Source organism: Telopea speciosissima, chromosome 1 (assembly GCF_018873765.1).
Source record: "Telopea speciosissima isolate NSW1024214 ecotype Mountain lineage chromosome 1, Tspe_v1, whole genome shotgun sequence".
Classification (NCBI taxonomy): domain Eukaryota; kingdom Viridiplantae; phylum Streptophyta; class Magnoliopsida; order Proteales; family Proteaceae; genus Telopea; species Telopea speciosissima.
The window spans coordinates 34117475-34133481 of NC_057916.1; the positions used below are offsets into that span (position 1 = coordinate 34117475).

Genomic DNA, 16007 nt, shown 5'->3' on the forward strand with positions numbered 1-16007 from the left:
CTATGAATCGGTAGGACCCACAAGCTGGTCAACGATAATTCTGCCAATAAAAGAAACATGAGTGTTTAGGCTTCCACCGGTTGAGAATAAAATAACATACCTGACATCTCTACCCCTATTCCTCTTGGTTCACTTCAAGATTCTTAAGCTTTGATTCCAATTTATCCTCATTTTCATAACCTTCCTCTTTGGATTCATCTTCATACTCTTCCCCATCATCATATAAACACTCACGGTCATTATTCTCATCCAAGGGCCCAAGCATTTCTGGGGATTTCTTAAAGATCTCCTTTAACTCATCAATACCTTTATTAGAAATATACTTGTCATTGATGTTCAGCAACTGGAACTTAGGCTTATTGACCACCTCCAGTGCCAAAACCTTGCAACCACGTTGGGAAAGTATCGTACTGCTGAAATCAACTACTTCTAGCTAGTTATGACCGCCTTTCACTGCCTTGGCAATTATAATAGCACCCAGATCCTGCAATTGATTGCTATCTACGTAGAGTTCGGCAAGGAACTGTTTTACTGCGACACAGGCAGCTATGGCAGGAGCAGCTATATCAGAAATGAAATTTCCACGCAACTCCAAAATTTCCAATGATGTAGCATGTTCTTTGAGAGCATTGGCAAAAGCTATAGCTCCATCATCATCCAGATCCACGAAACTTAAGTAAACCTCTTTAAAACCTTCATGCCTTGAAAAAGCTTCGCTCAGAGCAACTACAGTATCCACACAAAATGAGTTGGCACTTAGGTCAAGCTTCTCCAAATGAGCACATTTTTCAAGTGCCTTTGCAAGGGCTAATCATCCTTTAGAACCTATCAAATCATTGGAGCAATTGAAATCCTCCAGGGAAGGGGATTGGCTCACAACCTCAGAAATAGCAATAGCCCCCTCATTTCTTATCTTGTTTGTGTGAAAGTGAAGGACCTTAAGCTTCTCTGTGGAAGGAATTAGCTTGCATAATGCACGTGCACCTTCACTGGTGATTTCAGCACTCATCAAATATAGCTGCTCCATACTCTGAGATTTGAAGAGCGCAGAAAATGCCCCGACACTTTTCTCACCTAGGGCATTATACTAGAGGTTGAGAGATTTCAAAACACAGGCTTCCAAGGCTGATGAAAAGATATTCATCACTTGATGAGCTTCTTCCAGTCTTTGTGAAATAAAATCTGATAGATCTACCTCTGTTAATTGATCTTTGAGGGATTCCAAGATGGGCTCCACAATGTGTGCTGCATCAATGCCAAAGCTTATATTTCTGAAACATATCTTTGTGTATGAATTCCCCTGCTCTTTTAAAAGCCTGAAAAGCTCCCCCGCCTTCTGTTCATCAGTAAAGTACCAAGGTCATCCAGAGATGTCGAAAAAACATTCATGAGACGACAAAACTTTGTCAGATACTGTGAATCCCTCATCATTTTTAGTTTGTGGGTATGAAACATATCTGTCTAGTCTTACATGGTTGTTGTAGTGTGTAGGCTTTCTAGCCTATCGTTGTAAATTATTCTTCTTTAGCAGACCAAAAAAAAAAAAAAATGGAACTGAACAATGAACTAAATATTTCTTCTTTTTTCTATACGTTTCCTCAAACATTTCAGCAATTCAGTTGAAGAGCCTGGTTTTCAGATTTGTAAGTTTTCCAGTTAAACAATTAGTTCAATAACTGTAGATTCATTTATTTTGCTTTTGATTTAACCTACATCCAACCAGAGGAGCTAAATTCTTTCAGATCGAAAAATTGCCCTGAAGATAAACCCTAATCCAAGGTTTCTGAAGGAATCCACTGCCCTCACTCTAGGCTTTCACATGATCCAAATGAAGACCCTCTCCATAATCCACAACACAACCCAACCCCAACACCACCCCCCCCCCCCCCCCCCCAAAAAAAAAAAAAAGGTTCAACAGAACGAATAATGGTGACACGTGGCCACTCCTGCTGTCTATACTAATGAATGATAGATAGGTTAAAAAATTTCCAAATAAGAATATGGGGAAAGAAAAAGAAAGATGACGGAGCCACACCATAAACATCAATTTGTATGATCTTTCAGCAGATTAGCCCACGGAACAAGTTTTCCTCCATATGTGATTGCTGCCGAGTCTCCCTACCCTCAACATGGATAATAAAATGCAAAAATGGTACCAAGATTGGGAAGGGCAAGAGCTGAATAGTTTCCAAACATTTTATCCCTCCCAAACTCTTTACTTTGCTATTCAGTGCTGACACGACATTCAACTGAGAGGACACTCCTGCGTGATAGCATCAGATCAAAAGGTTTATTGGTGCATATGAATGGAATAACAGTAGATGATCATCACTGTTTACACAAGACGGGGAGCTCCATGAGGACAAGAATAATCTGCACCAAGCCATCAGACATCCCCCCCCTGCATATGCTAATTTGCATGCATAGATCCACATTGTATCATCTAGCGTTGGGAAAACATTAGACTGTAGCAGTAAGGATGGAAAGTGTTCTCTGAGGCAACATTTGAGCAACATCTCTTATTCAGCATATTGATGATATATCAATTCATTTATGGAACCCTCACCAGTGTCAGATTCACATTAACTGTATCAACATATAAACAGAAAAGAATAGAGGATATTTCCTACTATATGTATTTACACATGTACTGAGCACCTTATGACTTGCCGCCTGCCAGCACCCTCAAGCACTGTCCTCTCTCTACACGTTTGACTCACCAGTTTGGTCCTTCAGTCTCCTCAACTGTGAGGGCCTCCTGTTCCTGAGGCAAATAAATCATCCTGTCATCTCATTTGGCATGGATATGTGTGATCAATGGAGACCATAACATTTGAAACTTCTAGTAGGTATCACAAATATAGAACTGCAGCCACACTAGTTTAAACTAGTACATATGTATACATCACAAATGACACTGGTATGATTTTAGAACTAGGATCATATGATTTGACAACACAAAAGACCACAAAAAATAAACAGTACAACAATTTCTTTCTTTAAAACAGTCTTTTTAAAAATTAAAAAAAAAAAAGAAAAAAAAATCACCCACCTAAACTGGTTGGTTAGAGAACATGCATAGAGTTGTTGAAAATGAGAAATGGTCAGAAAATGCTTTTGGAATATAGCTTCTTTGCTTCATCAAGAACTGGCCTGTGTTGGATGGTATAGACAAACTTTCCAATCCATGTGTACTCAAAGAAAGAACACAGTGACAGAACTTAAATACGTAGGTTGGCAGCCACTTATGGCTGGCCTAGCCTGATGCCCCAGACATTTTTATGACTCACTAATTTCCCAGCCAAATACAACCACAAGCATTGGGATATGGCTTAGAAGGGTTGTCCTCAAGTTCCCTTTCACTTGCCTATATTAACGACCCTTGAATCATCAACATGGTAACCTAGATGGCATGTGTTGTTGTCTGCATGTCCACATAATGAGAGTAGCACTTATTACTAATTTGAATTCATGAAGTTTTTGCAAGCATGGATGAGAGAGAGAGAGAAGCTTAGTATTAAGATTTTCATACTATTTTCAATCATTGATTGGAAGAACAGTTGCCTACAAGGTACATAATTGTTGGAAATGTGTGTCCATCAAACCCGAATTATTAAATTATTGAATTTAATTTTCGTACATTATTACTTTACTCGGGCTTATAAGAATGTTCCATGGGTCTTAACCAAAAACTGGTCTAAACTGGGAACGAGACTGGACATCCTGTTTATATGGTTTTCATATCACGTCACGAGAAATGGTGATTTCAGTGCATGGATGTGGGTACACGTCGAGAACGTGTATAGATGAGAATCTGATACGTATATCTTATGTATTGCTATTAGTTGTGTGTGTGATATACTTATCCGCCACTCGATGACCCTTTGACCTGAGAGATTCCATTTGTTGTAGTATGGCATTATGGATTTTGGTAAGCCAAAGGTTGATATCCATTAGGATTATAAACCGGTACACTGGATTTGTGATCCTGCACTGTAAGCAAAGAGGGTTCTCAACATGGAATCCACTGCCCGTTTACGGAGAATATCCAGGAGAGAGAAAGTTAGTTATTGGTCAGATAGAAATCTGGATCCAGTGTTTATTCGAAATGTTTTATAAATTTATTTTCAATATAAAATTTATATATAATATATATTGAATTTTGATTTTGAAGTACAACCGTCCGATCGCAATCACATATTCTCTCGATCAACGTACATGATGAATTGGGGATTAGTAGCATTAAAGTATATACCCTATAATTCATTATGAGATATTAGGAAAGTGGAAGGGCTTGTGTGCAATAAAAGAGTTTATTGGACACATGGCATTAAATATCTTTTTATATTATGGCAAGAGATATTATGAGAATATTGCTCAAGTCATAAATTAGAAAGATTATTCCCTTTTGAGATTCTATGTCTTTAAGTTTAGAAGCAAATTGGAGTTGCAAAAAGTAGAGATTCACTAAATCACCAAAATAGCAGATTGGCCAAAAATCAGTATGGAAGGCAATTTTTTGGTCCAAGGGTCATTAGAAATTATAAAAGGGAGGAGAGAAGCTCCAAAGATTTTTGGTGGCTTCTCTCCCCCTTACATGTTTTCTCTTTCCTCCCCTCTCTTGTAGTGGTGCGTGTGCAAGGAGTGAGAATTGAGTTTTAGAAACTCAAGTGGTTTTGGTGAATTGTGTTCTTCTACAACTTGCAAGGATTGATCAAAGGCTTCAAAGTATTGAAACAAAATCAATCTCCAAGCTTGCAGAAGGAGTTACGCTTGCGACTCTAAGGTAACCATGAATATTTTCTTATGAAATTATTTCTCCCTCTCTTGGATCTGAATGAAAAGTAGGTGATCCGATTCAATTCTGCTGCCCCATCGGGTTAAATCCAACAATAATAAACCTACTGTTGTAATGTTGGGTGTAATTGATGTAGATAAAGTCACTTAGGGCTTATTTTACTGGAAATAAGCTTTGGGTTGGGTCATATATGTATTGAGACTTTGATCTCATGGGTTTACTTTGTAATTGGCTAATTTAATGAGCCTAAAATATGGGTAGAAAGTAGGAAAACGGGATTTAGTTCATTAGTTTAGTTAGAGTCCGATTTTGAGTCTGTTTCTTTATTATTCCACTTTCCTAGTCAATTTAGGTTACCTTATTAGTTAAGGATAGGGTTAGGCTTTTCCTTTAGTATCTAAGTCTATTTTTGAGTCTTCTAAGGGAGGCCAGCATTACAGACGAATTTGATTAATTAAATATTGGCTTTAGCCTTTGTGAAAATCCTGAGATAGGTTGGGTGAGATGCCCAGGCTGAGATAGCCATTCCCTACTCCAACCCTATTCCATCGATCTCCATTCAAGTTCCATTCAAACTCCAGTTGATCTCTTGAAGAAACATATTCAATTGCTGGAAATTCTCTGCAAGGTTCAAGATATTTTCAAACAACTAGCAAGTCTGAAATTGAAATTCTGCAATTATTCTTCTTCCCTTCTAGAAGGTCACATGGAAGGTGATTTTCACGCGAATTCTGCCCAGCCAAATCTAACCGTTAGAACCTGCTGAAATTTTGATCGAATCTTCCTCAAACCCTAAGAGAGACTTGATCTAAATTTCATTACCATCCACCCAGCCAATTGTCTGGAATTACTCTTTTACCCCTCAATCCTATTTCTACTAGGAGTCCTCAATAACTTCAGATTTAGTCATCTGATTTAACTATAACTTTCAGCATCTCTTCTCTCCTATATAATCCACTCGCTTAACTTAACCCTAACATCTAACCCTATGTCCCATCAAACCCTAACCCTAATTTTACAATTTTCACATATTAGACCTAGCCGAATTACCCATTCAAGAACAGATCCTGGCTATTGGCTTCTAGTTGGTCTTCTACCAATCTAGAACTACATTAGTAATATGGGTATAAGGGTAAATCCGTCCATAAGTGCATTATTGTACTTGTACCTGTATGTCACATATTATAAATAGTAGGGCTGCTACACCGGCAGTCTCGTCATTCCTCTTAATCAACATGGTATCAGAGCTGAGATCCATCTCGGGATCCCAGCCCAAGCAGCAGCCGCCACTCTCCTCCTTTTTTTCTTCTCTCAGTTTCCACCTTCCGCCTCCTTTCTTCTCCTCTCCTTCTTTCTCTTCTCAGTGCCTCTCTTCTTCTCACCTTTGGTGGGTCTATCCTAGCCCACCGAGAGTCTCCCCTCCTCTATTGAATTCTCAGATCTCTCTTTGAATAAATTATCTGAGAGCACTCCTAAGTTTCCATCAATTTTTTCAGGGTTTTTGATGAGACTGAATTTTTCAAGTTTTTGAGTTGACATCGATTTTTTTTTGGGTTTTGGGGCTTGGATCGATTTTTTAAGGTTTTGAACCCTCTATCAACCTTTTGTTGGTCCTTTGTGATGATCATTGATCCCTTCACAGCCTCATCTCTCCTTTGATTGTTCTAAGTTCTTTGTATCTACTGGAGTGGTAACTGGAATCGAAGGGTCAAGTTGTGGGACTCATAATGATTTCCCTTCATTCCTTGTTAGCTCTGTTCGATTAGATGGGAGCAATTATCTGATGTGGTCTCGCTCTAATTACCTCTCCATTGATTGTTGTGGCTATACAGGTTATTTGACGGGTGAAACTACAAGGCCTACTGCCACTGATGCTTTACAAAAGAAGTGGAGTTCTGATAACTCCTTGGTAATGGCGTTTCTCATCAACTTCATGCAAACTCAGATTGCTCGAGGTTGTCTTCTTTTGGATACTACAACCAAGATTTGGAAAGCAGCTCCGGACACTTACTCCCAGGTTGGGATTGATGCTCAGGTTTATGAACTACGCAAGAAGCTTCATGAAACCAAGCAGCATGACCCAACTCTTTCTCAATACTGTTTTGAGTTGCATAATATGTGGTAGGAGCTTGATTTCTATGACACCTTTTAGGCAACCTGTAATGCTGATGCTACTACCTTTAAGAAATGGGAAGATAAATTTTGGGTTTCTGATTTTTTGGCTGGGCTGAACGTTGAGCATAATCAGATTCATGCCCAAGTGCTTAGCTGGGATCATTTTCCTACCTTGGAGCAGTCTTATTCATTGATCCAACTGGAGACAGCCGCCTCCATGCTATGCTAGAACATCCTACTTAGGACCGTTCAGCCTTACTTTCTGGGTCCACTCAGCCTAAAAGTGGTTCCCCTCGATCCAGTGATCGTTCCACCGGTCATTCCTCCTCTTATAGGGAACCAGTCAGCTGTGACTATTTTTAAAAGTAAGGAACGTCATACCAAGGACTTTTGTTGGAAGTTGTATGGTCGACCTACCTCCTCATCTTCATGAGGCCATGGGTCGATCCTCTCGGGTTGCACATCACACTGAGACCTCTGAACCTACACTTGATAGTACCGGTTCCTCTCTCAAGATGAGCTTGCTATGCTTAGGCATTTGATGACTTGATTAGAGCCTTCCACTGCTCCCGCTTCTACCTCTACATCTACTCTGGTTTCCTCTGACTCTCACCTAGTCTCCTCAGGTATTACTTTTGGTGGTCATTGTGCATCGGTTATCTCTTGTCCTTGGATTATTGATTCCGGTGCCACAGATCATATGACTGGCTCTTCTAGTCTCTTTTTCCGGTATTCTCCTTGTTTTGGTAAAGACAAGGTTAGAGTGGCTGATGGTTCCCTCTCATCTGTTTCTGGAAAGAGTTCTATTACTTGTTCTCCCTCTTTATCCTTGGCATCTTGTTACAAAATCAAAGAAGAACTAACCCAGAATCTATGAAGAAGAGAAAGTTGTGTGAGAGAGGAGAGAAAGGCAAAATCAGTGAGGTTAAACTCTCACCTCTTGATCATATATATCTCTTAGGAATACAACTTAGAATAGGAAACTAAATCAGACTTAAGATAGAAACCCAATCCTACTAAATAGGAAACTAACCTATCTAGAACCAACTAATAAAGAAACAAATCTCTAAAAGGGAATACGCAAGATGTAAAACTAAATATGCATGACACATATGTACCCCTACGGTACATATGGTCATGTACCCCTTTAACACTTCCCCTCAAGCTGGAGCATACTCCAGCTTGGACATACAAGGACAGACCACAAGCCTCCAAATGTGAAACAGCACCACGAACAGAACTTGATGGAGAAAATTTCATCCAGATAACGCATCAGCAAAACATACGAGTCATCAACAACACTAACCAATATAAGTCTTCAAGAAATAGAAACCCAAATCATATCAACAATATCCACCGAGTAGACAAGAGTACCGGCAGCAATAGAAAACAACGTCGTGTCGAAGAAGTCCAATCAGCAACGAATAACAAAATAAGTGGCAGGGAACATCAGTCGCATGCCAAAACACCGAAGCAGCAACATCAACAACAAGAGTGTTTTGGTTTACACTCAAACCATGTGGTTTTCATAGGAGGCTCAACACATAAACCTCAATATCAAAAAACCTCAAAAGGGCACAAAACCCCACACGAGGGTCATAAGGCCAGAAAGCCTCAGTATCAAAACCCACGATTGTAGCATAAGATTGATACGACCCATTGGTAATATGTAGCATAAGGTTGCTACGACCCACTAGAAATGTGTAGCATAAGGTTTCTACGGCCCACTAGTAAATAATAATGTGTAGCATAAGGTTACTACGGCCCACTGGTAATATGTAGCATAAGGTTGCTACGACCCACTGGTAATGTGTAGCATAAGGTTGCTACAGCCCACTAGTAATATGTAGCATAAGGTTGCTACGACCCACTGGTAATGCGTAGCATAAGGTTGCTACAGCCCACTGGTAATGTGTAGTATAAGGTTACTACGGCCCACCGGTAATATGTAGCATGCCAAAAATAACCATCTTCATAAGATGCTGAGGACACGAGCAGACAATAATAATCTCCAAATAATAATAATAAGTCGGATAATAAACTCTAAATATGCTGCCTCACGTGTAACATTACACGTGGACAAATAATGATCACCAATAATCAGCATCACAAAAAATCCAATAATCATGAGTAGCGCTGCAACAAGATCCCAATAAACTCCAATTCACCGCTTCACGGTAGAAATAATCTCCATACAAGTAAGATCCCAAAAAATAATTCGCGGTAGCAAATAATTGTCACGCAAGTGCCAATCTTCAAAAAAAATTGGAACCCCAAATTGATATAATCGGGCCCACCAAAGAAACCAAAGCAAAATATCCAATTGGGTTCGATGTGGACCTATTCAAATACACAAGTAGATCAACGTATAATGGCAGTGGCAGTTTTTTGAATAACCATAAATTTTAAGGGGTCACTTCATAGGATAAACGAACAAAGGACATAAATGGAATTTGAAATAATTCACAAGGGATATTTCGAAAGCAAAAGAAATTAAAGGGATAAAACAGAATTAAAGGAGAATAGGGTAAATCTGGAATAAACCAGAATTTCCAAGAGGTAAGTAACAATGACACAAGCAACGAGACTGTTTATGTTTTAGTGGGAAGGATAGTTTTGGAATGAACTAAAAATAAAAGACTTCAGTAAATAAAAGGAGACGGAGGGCAGAACTGGAAGGAGGGAATTGAATAAATAACCTGCAGTGCCGTCTTCTACCCCAAACTCGATCAATGGCGGAAAACCAGCATGAGAGAAGAGGGTTTATACCAACCCACTTTCGAAATTGGAGCAAAATCCGGCGGAAACCAAGGGGATAACCAGGCCGTCTTCGACCCTCATCGCGAGAACCAAGGCAGTGTTGTCTTCAACAATAGAAAACCGAAGGTATGCTGGTATTCAGCAATTAAAAAAAAACAACGTACCAGAGGTGGAAATCCTATTTGTAAACACCTCCAGATCAAGCCATCATACCAGGAATCCAATAGACTCCAGCAGTAGTAATATACAAAACACCTCCAGCCCTTTTAGTAGCAGTTGCAATATTCATCGAAGAAAATCAGAAGCGATAGCAGCAGTACTCGCAATAGAGAAACCAGCAGTAGCGATACTAGAAATCTCCAGCGTGAACCAGAGGAGGAAACCAGTATATAAATCAGTAGTAGCCGCAGAAGACATGCACAATAGCAACCAGCAGAAGCAAAATCAAAATAAAAACTTCAGAGTAGCAGAGTCAATCAATCAGGTATGTTTCTTCATACAATACTCCAGTCTTCAACATACGAAACCCTAGTTCTTCTTCTTCGTCTATGAACTAGGGTTTAAGCAAAAGCAGGAGAACTTAGAGCGACTCTCAAAACAGTTACTGGTTACATCTCTGATACTATGTTACAAAATCAACGAAGAACTAACCCAGAATCTATGAAGAAGAGTAGAGCAAGAGAGAAAGAGAGAGTTGTGTGAGAGAGGAGAGAAAGGCAAAATCGGTGAGGTTAAACTCTCACCTCTTGATCCTAAATATCTCTTAGGAATACAATTTAGAATAGGAAACTAAATCAGACTTAAGATAGAAACCCAATCCTACTAAATAGGAAACTAAACTATCTAGAACCAACTAATAAAGAAACAAATCTCTAAAAGGGATTACGCAAGATGTAAAACTAAGTATGCATGACACATATGTACCCCCACGGCACATATGGTCATGCACCCCTTACAATATGGAATCGGTGAACTTTAACACATCTGTTCTTCATGTTCCATATTTTTCTACTAACCTTCTTTCTATCAGCCATCTCACCACTAATCTGAATTGTCAAGTGACTTTTTTCCCTTCTCACTGTGTCTTTTAGGATTTGTTGACAGAGAAAACTATTGGCTGTGGTAGGGTGCATGGTGGTCTTTATTTGCTCGACGATGAATCTTCTTCAGTGGGTCAAACTCATCAAATAGGCTCCCCTTCAATATCTTCTGAGTTACTTCTTTTGCATAGGCGTTTAGGCCATCCCCCTATTGCCACTTTGGTTAAAGTTTTTCCTAGTTTATTTCAGCATTGTAATCCCAGGGATTTCTTTTGTGATGCTTGTGTTTTGGTTAAGCAAACTCGTGCAACTTATTCCAGTTTGAATAATAGAAGTTCTTCTCCTTTTATGTTAATTCACTTTGATGTATGGGGCCCTGCTCGTTGTTCTTCCATTATTGGTTATCGTTGGTTTGTGACTTTTTTTGATTGCCATACACGGGTTACCTGAATTTATTTGATGCATCAAAAGAGTGAAGTGTTTCATTGTTTTCAACTTTTTCACACCATGGTCCCAAACAAATTTAACTCTACCATCAAAATTCTTTGAAGGGATTATGGCGGAGAATATTTTGAGGGTTCCTTTCAGTCTTATCTTGCCACTCAGGGGATTATCCATCGGACCAATTGTGTTGATACACTGGCTCAAAATGGTGTGGTTGAATGCGAAAAGAGGCATCTGTTGGAGGTGGCTCTTGCTCTTGTGTTTGAAATGAATGTACCTCCTCAGTATTGGAGTGAAGCTGTTCTCACCGCTACTTATCTCACCAACCGGCTGCTGACTCGTGTCCTTGACTTCAAGGCTCCTGTTCTGGTTCTCCAAGGGGTTCTTCCACCTTTCTTCTACCACCTAAAGACTTCAGATGTGCCTATTTAGTCTGGAATCACCATGCTCATGGCAAGTTACCGGCGACTTAAGTGTGTATTCATTGGATACTTTGCTACCCAGAAGGGCTACAAGTGTAATCACCCCCCTTCTCGTCGGGTCTTCGTTCCTATGGATGTGTTCCATGAATCTACTGCCTACTACTCTCCGGCACCTCTTCATGGGGGGGGGGGGGGATACTTCTCTGTTTGGTGAAGATGTGCCTCCAGTCGTTCTTATTCTTGGCTCAAACTCTACTTCTACTTGTTCAGTTTCTTCAGTCCAGGGGGAGTCTTCTCCTGTTCACGTTCAGCCATCCATAAGAGTCTATGTCCGTTGTCATCATGAGCAGCAAATAGACACCACCCCAGTGGCACCTATGACACTTGCACCACCACCTAGCCAACCGTCATCTCCTAATCCAGGTCCTTACTCTCGGTTAAGTAATACTTACTCTGATTCTCCTATTATTTTTTATCCATCTCTTGACTTACCCATTGCTATTCGAAAGGGAACGAGATCATGTACTTAACATTATATTGCTAAGGTGGTTTCGTACAACTCTCTTTCTCCTTCATAGCATACCTTCGTGTCTTTCTTGTCATCTATTTCCATTCCCATAATTGTTAGGAAGCTATCACAAAACCGCAGTGGAAAGCAACCATGATAGAAGAAAAATACAAGCACTGGAAAAGAATGGTACTTGGGATCTGGTCTCTCTTCCACCACAGAAAAAGGACAGTGAGTTGCAAATGAGTTTTCACTATAAAGCAAAATTACAATGGACCGGTACAAGGCTAGGCCGGTTGCAAGAGGATTTACCTAGACTTATGGTCTAGACTACCAGGAGACATTCGCACCAGTTGCAAAAATGAATACCATTCGTGTGATTCTTTCTTATGTTGTGAATTTAGGATGGGATTTGCAACAACTTGATTCAAGAACGCATTTCTTCATGGAGAACTGGAAGAAGTGTACATGGAAATTCCTCCTAGTTTCTCATGTCAGAAAACCAAGGGAAAGGTTCCTCCTGTAGTTACCTAGTTGGCTGCCAGCCTTCGGCAGATCTACAGCGTATTCTTTGGGAAGACAGGGCTGGCTTGCCGGTCCTTAGAAAGTAGGCTTTTGGTGTTGGTTATGATTGTATGGGTCGGGTTCAAGTTTGAGGTGAGGGCATTGCTCCTATGGGTTGGGGTAAGGCGGTACGTCCCCCCCGTGTATTCTTTATTCTTTGATTGGTTTTAATAAAATTTTAGGGGCTGGCCTGGGTCCCAGGCAATATTTGGGTGAAAAAAAAATTAAAAAAAAGAAAGGTTTACAAGCTCAAGAGAGCTTTGTATAGATTGAAGCAGTCTCACTGTGCCTGGTTTAGGAGATTTCACAAAGCTATGGTGTTTGTAGGATACACTCAAAGCAATGTTGATCACACCCCGTTCATTAAGCAGATTGGTTCCAAGATTTCTATCCCCATTATGTATGTCGGTGACATTCTTGTCACTGGGAGTGACACAGAGGGAATTTCTCGCCTAAAGACTTACCTTGGTTAAGAGTTTGAGATCAAGGACCTAGGTAAGCTGCGTTACTTTCTTGGTATTGAGGTTGCCCGCTCTACCAAGGGAATTTTTCTATCTCAAGAGATATATACCCTTGACCTTCTATCTAAGACAGGGATGTTGGGTTGTAGACCATCAGATACTCCTCTTGAAGCAAATGTTCATCTTACTAGTAAGATTGGTGATCTAGTAGATAAGGGACAGTATCAGCGATTGGTTGGAAAGCTGATTTACCTATCCCACACTCGTCCTGACATTGCCTTTGTTGTTAGTCTAGTAAGCCAGTATATGCATGATCCCTACTCCTCGCACTTAAACGTTGTGTTCCAGATCTTGCGCTACTTGAGTCTGCAACAGGAAAGGGAATCCTCCTCTTTTCTCATGGCCATTTATGAGTTGAGGCCTTTACTAATGCTAATTGGGCCAGCTCTCTAGGTGATCGGGGATCTCCTACCAGTTATGGCACTTTTGTGGGAGGCAACCTGGTTACTTGAAGGAGTAAGAAGAAAACAATTGTTGCTCAGTCCAATGCTAAAGGTGAATTTCGTGCCATATCTCACGGAATTTGTGAGTTGATGTGGCTTCAAGGTCTCTTGAAAGACCTGGACCTCCCTGTTTCCCTTCCTATCATGCTTTATTGTGACAGCAAGTCCACGATTAGTATTGCTCACAATCCAGTCTAACACGATCGCACCAAGCAAGTGGAGATAGATCGTCATTTCATCAAAGAGAAGTTAAGATCAAGGACTGATTTGTATTCCCTTTGTAAAATCTGGAGATCAGTTAGCACATGTTTGTACAAAGGGGGAAAGTAGTAAGTTGTTTCATCATATTGTATGCAAATTGGGCATGTGTGACATCTATGCACCAACTTGAGGGGAAGTATTGTAATGTTGGGTGTAATATGGGTATAAGGGTCAATCTGTCCCTAGGGGCATTATTGTACTTGTATCTATATGTCACTTATTATAAATAGACTAGGGCTGTCACTCCGGCAGTCTCATCATTCCTTTTAATCAATACCTGCCATGAAGGTTGGATAATAAAAGTACATGGGTGTCTCTGTACCTATCAGCTTCCAATATACACAACCCCCAAAACTTTACAAACTGAAGGTCCGCGAAAGTCATAATACAGATCAAAAGCATGCAAAAGACAAAAAGCCATCCACTTAAAAAAAAAGTCTTCCAACAAAGACAAACAAAAGGAGCAACTGACAATATACGTACTAAATAAGTGTAGAATTATTTAATGGAAGAGCCATACTACTAGAAATAAATTTGAACGTAAAAACAATACTTACCTCTATGAGCATATCAACAGGGAACAAATTTATGGCACTGGGGTTAAAATTGAAACCGCTGAGCAAAGACAACAAGACAGGAAAGCTTTTGTCAACACCATTAATAAGAAATTTTCAGCACGCAACAAAGACATGTTAATGAAATGAGATCAATTTAATTGGAAATAACACATTCGATTCATGTGTTAGATACAATCATAGAAATAAGACTACTGTAAAATGCAGAGTTGTCATGGTGGCTAGGCAACCCATGGCTATTTCTAGGCACCTTGTTGCAATGGCAAGATAAGGTTTGAAGTGTTTCATGCTTATGAGAAGAGGATTCTTTTTCTTTTTGGTAGGGGGGCTGTTAAGAAAATCATTTGCTAGAAACCAAAGGGTTAAAGTCAAGCAAAAATACTTAATAGGGATATAGATGAGTAAATTCTACATTTATTGGTAAAGAGCCAAAATAGGGCTGATTTGACTCGGACTCTTGGAAACAATGGCCAAGGGATGGAAAGAGAGCTCTACCCTTGACTCAGGACTTGCAGCAGCAACGGAACCAGGTATGTTCTTCCTTCTCTTCCGCTGCCTGTTCTTTTCATTTTTCCGTTTCCAATAGCAGCAGCCATTAGTTGTCACTGTGCTACTGCAATGCTGTACCTGATCTTCTTCGTCTTCCTCCTTTTCTAATATTATTTATTTTCCCCTTATTTTTTTGGATTCTCTGGGATTTTCCAAGAATTGTTTTGCTCCAGGTGCCTAAATGCATAAAGCAAGTGGTTGCCTTGGACCTCGAGATCAACTTTATTGCCTAGGCAACGCCCACAATTTTAAAAATCGGACTTGGATAGGTCAAATCAGCTGATTTGGCTCAGAATCAGCCATGACCAATCTCAATTCCTACCCAACCAGATCCGACAATGGTGGAAAGCCAGCAAACATGGTGGACACATGGCCAACATGCAGCAGCAGTTGGCAGTAAAAGAATGTAAAGAACAAGGAGAAAGATGGAGGAGAAGAAGAGAGGAGAGGAGAGGAGAAGAAATGTCATGCATTCCCAGCTTGCATAATAGGGTGCCAAACTGGAGAGAAGTAAGCCCTTTGGTGAAGATGTCCACCAATTGATCATCAGTCTTCACAAAATGGGTGAATATGCAGCCAGAGTCTATCTTCTCCTACATGAAGTGCCAGTCCACTTCGATGTGCTTTGTTATGTCATGTTGCACTGGCTTGTGAGCAATGCTTATAGTGGCTTTGTTATCATAGTAGAGCCGCATAAGTCCTTTAGTGTCAATTGTCCCAACTCCTGGACCAATCAATTTAACCATATAAGTTTGCAAACTCCATGAGCCATAGCCCTAAATTCTGCCTCTGCACTGGATTTAGCTACAACCGGCTGTTTTTTGCTTCTCCATGTGACTAAGTTACCTCCCACAAATGTGCAATAACCAGATGTAGACCTTCTGTCTGAGATGGATCCAACCCAATTGGCATCTGTTAAGCCTTCTATTCTCAAGTGATTGTACTTGGCATACAATAGTCCTTTCCCTAGAGAGGATTTCAAGTATCTGAGAATGTGGTACACAACA

At 40.1% G+C, this 16007-nt stretch overlaps 1 protein-coding gene and 1 pseudogene across 1 annotated transcript in view; both read right to left on the reverse strand.

Moving 5' to 3' along the window:
* Positions 1-86: 86 nt before the first annotated feature.
* Positions 87-2196, reverse strand: LOC122648695 (annotated as a pseudogene).
* A 298-nt stretch (positions 2197-2494) lies between these two features.
* LOC122646066 (dymeclin-like) overlaps positions 2495-16007 on the reverse strand; it is a 63359-nt gene continuing 49846 nt past the window's right edge. The window contains exons 17-18 of the mRNA XM_043839541.1: positions 14434-14491; positions 2495-2764 (exon numbers count right to left, since the gene is read on the reverse strand). Of these exons, the coding sequence (XP_043695476.1) occupies positions 2717-2764; positions 14434-14491 (106 nt within the window). The 3' untranslated portion in view covers positions 2495-2716. The remainder of the gene's footprint in view (positions 2765-14433; positions 14492-16007) is intronic.